We start from the raw sequence: 3,035 nt of genomic DNA, 5'->3' as shown, positions 1-3,035 counted from the left end.
GTTGTCCTGGGCTGGCTGGGGTGGGAGTGAGGGCGGAGATGTCTGCAGGCTCCTTCCCTGGCGGCCTTTATACCCAGGCTGTGGGCGTCCTGGCAACACAAAAGCATGACTGTTGACTTCCTCCTGCTTCCTCACGGCTGCTTCCTCGTGTTTCCAGCACCTTCTTTCCCGGGACGCGCTCTCCTGTGTGAGGCTCCACATAAACAAGCTTGGCTCCGAGGCCGGGTCCCCCCTGTAAACAGGGTGTTCTGGTTTGAGGACCTCTGGCTAGAGCGTTGGCCAACAGGCTGAAGGGTCTCAGGTTCGATTCCGGTCAAGGGCACATGCCCAGGTTGCGGGCTCGATCCCCAGTGTGGGGCATGTAGGAGGCAGCTGATCAATGATTCTCTCTCATTATTGATGCTTTGATCTCTCTCTCTCCCTTCCTCTCTGAAATCAATGAAAATATATTTAAAAAAATTTTAAAAACAAAAAGAAAAATATGGCTCCTTCTCCCAGTCAGCAGAGAGGGCTCGATGGGCAACTTCCGTGGTCCCCAGAGATGTCCTCGTCCTAATCCCAGAACCTGTGACTATGATGCTTGCAGGCAAAGCAACTTGAAGATGGGAGCCAATGAAGGGTTTTGCGATGGGAGATGGTCCCGGGTGATCCAGGGGCCCAATGTCATTACAGGGACTGATGAGGGGGCAGGGGGACCGGGCTACAGAACAGGAGGCCCCGGGAAGATGGAAGCAAGACGCTAGGCTGCCAGCTTAGAGCATGCAAAGGGGACCTCTAGGAGCCGAAGGGGACAAGGGACAGATTCTTCCGGAGCCTCCAGAAGGGTCCAGTCCCGCCCACGCCTTGACTTCAGCCCAGAGAGACCCATGGTAGGCTCTGGCCCCCAGAGCTGTGAGAGACAATATATTTGCGATGTTGTAGCCACTGTGTTCGTGGGCACTTGTTCTGGCCACAGGATAGACCCAGCCTTCGTTGCACAGTCTCCGGTGTCCACTCTTCCTCCATGATGCTGGTGGCTGCAGTGTGACCGTCAGGGGGTGGGGAGGCCCAGGGGAGGAGCAGGTGGCGTCCGGAGTGGGCTGCCGCTGGCTTCCCTTTGCCCAGCTGTGGGGAGTTTGAGCCCCTTCTACCTGTGCGCTCCTCCTGCTGAGCCTCTGTCCCATGCCTGCTGGCCAGGGAGGAGGCCCCACTCCAGATGATCCGTTCCCTTCTTAGGTGCTTAGCAGCAGGGGGGCTCCTGGTCAGGTCTGTCCTGCTCCAGGCTCTCCCCTGGCCTGCGCGTCCACCCTGTCCTGGGCCCCAGGGTCCACCCGGATTGTGGGGACTCTTGGGCAGCATTGCCCTTAGTCCTCCCACCCACGGAGCCCCCAGCACAGATTCCGGCCGTGTCTGCCCCAGGCCGTGGTGGTCCTCCTGCAGGGGACACTGTCACACAGCTCCTGACCAACAGGGTTTCTGCTGCTCCCAACTCCCCTTCACCTGGACGGGCAGGGGAACGGATGTGGGCAGGAGCCCATGTCCCTCAAGGTCCAAGCCTCCAGCACCCACACCCGCCTCCTGGGCCCGGCCTTGGAGGGCTGCTCACTGCGGGGAGGGTGGGCCGCTGGGTCGGGAAGGGAGGCGAGCGTCCAGCTGCTCTGAACTTAGACTGGAGAGCGTCTTTATTGTCTGGCTCCTACCAGACGGAGCACCCAGAGCCCAGATTTGGAGTGGCCCAGGGGTGCAGGGGAGGAGACAACAAACACACATTTCCTGGCACAAACATTTTATTGATTTAGCAATTGGCTTTTGTCACATGGAAAGCAAGGCATCAGTCCTGCAGAGGAGGCTCCTGGGGCCCCTAGTGCACCCAGTGAGGGATTTGTGGGTCCTCTCTTCTCAAAAAGGGATCGGGGGCATGTTCAAATCTGCATTAGGCGATGACTGTGGGTCCATGGACGGGAGAGGGGAGGGCCTGGCACCAGCAGAGGGGGGGGGAGGGTCTGGCACGAGCAGAGGGGCTCTGGGGGCTCCTGAGAGAGGAGAACTGTGCTCAGGAGCAAGGAGAACAGCTCCAGAGGCAGAAGATGGAGCTGCTCAGCAGCAGGACTTCTGGGCCGAGGTGGGGACGCAGCAGGCCGGGCGGGAGCACAGGGGGCGGCAGAGCAGGGACATGCAGGAGGATGGGCGGCAGCAGCTGGGCTGGCAGGAGGAGGTGGGGCCACAGCAGGAGGAGGCAGGGCCACAGCAGGAGGAGGTAGGCACACAGCAGGCAGGCCTGCACACAGGGCGGCAGATGAGGGACACACAGGAGGAGGGTCTGCAGCAGGAGGTGGGCTGGCAGCAGGAGGAGCTTGCGCAGGGGCCGGTCTCAGAGCAGATGGGCACACAGCACACTGGCTTGCAGCAGACAGGTGTGCAGCAGACAGATGTGCAGCACACGGGCTTGCAGCAGACAGGTGTGCAACAGACAGGTGTGCAGCAAGTGGGCTTGCAGCAGACAGGCACACAGCAGGCCTGCTGGCAGGGGCAGGAGGTGCAACAAGAGGGCTGGCAGCAGCTGGGGACACAGCAGGTGGGCTGGCAGCAGCTGGGGACACAGCAGGTGGACTGGCAGCAGCTGGGGACACAGCAGGTGGGCTGGCAGCAGCTGGGGACACAGCAGGAGGGCTGGCAGCAGCTGGGGACACAGCAGCTGGGGGCGCAGCAGGAGGGCTCACAGCAGCTCTCTGGACAGTCGTCCACCTGCCAGGAGGAGTTGGTGCAAGAGTCACTGGAACCGGGCAGGCAGACGCGGCTGTCATAGCTCAGGTTGCTGGAGCAGACGGACAGGGCAGATGCGGCCATGGTGGGGCGGTGGGGCTGGAGGTGAGCTGGGAGAAGAGTGTGTGAGGGGGTGAAGGTGAGTGAGTGTGCGAGGTGCTGGAACTGTCCAGCTTTTATACGCCTCCCTGGGTGCCTGTGTTGTCCCCGCAGGAGGCTCACGCCCTCCCTTCCTTGTTGGTGTTTGCACTGTGAGCACCTTCATTATGGTCAGTCCTCTTGTCATGAGATGT

General features: G+C 61.1%; 1 protein-coding gene across 1 annotated transcript; it reads right to left on the bottom strand.

Annotated features, from left to right (window-relative positions):
- Positions 1 to 2,076: 2,076 nt before the first annotated feature.
- LOC111828163 (keratin-associated protein 10-8-like) lies at positions 2,077 to 2,826 on the bottom strand. Its single transcript, XM_023763544.1, has one exon. The coding sequence runs from the start codon at positions 2,824 to 2,826 to the stop codon at positions 2,077 to 2,079; it is 750 nt and encodes a 249-aa protein (XP_023619312.1).
- Positions 2,827 to 3,035: the final 209 nt, after the last annotated feature.

Source organism: Myotis lucifugus, unplaced genomic scaffold (genome assembly GCF_000147115.1).
Source record: "Myotis lucifugus unplaced genomic scaffold, Myoluc2.0 scaffold_291, whole genome shotgun sequence".
NCBI classification, from domain to species: Eukaryota; Metazoa; Chordata; class Mammalia; order Chiroptera; family Vespertilionidae; genus Myotis; species Myotis lucifugus.
This window is presented reverse-complemented; position numbering and strand designations above follow the sequence as displayed.

What these genes read in the sequence shown, in the direction of transcription:
- LOC111828163 (XM_023763544.1), bottom strand. Translation starts at nt 2,826, where the DNA reads ATGGCCGCATCTGCCCTGTCCGTCTGCTCCAGCAACCTGAGCTATGAC.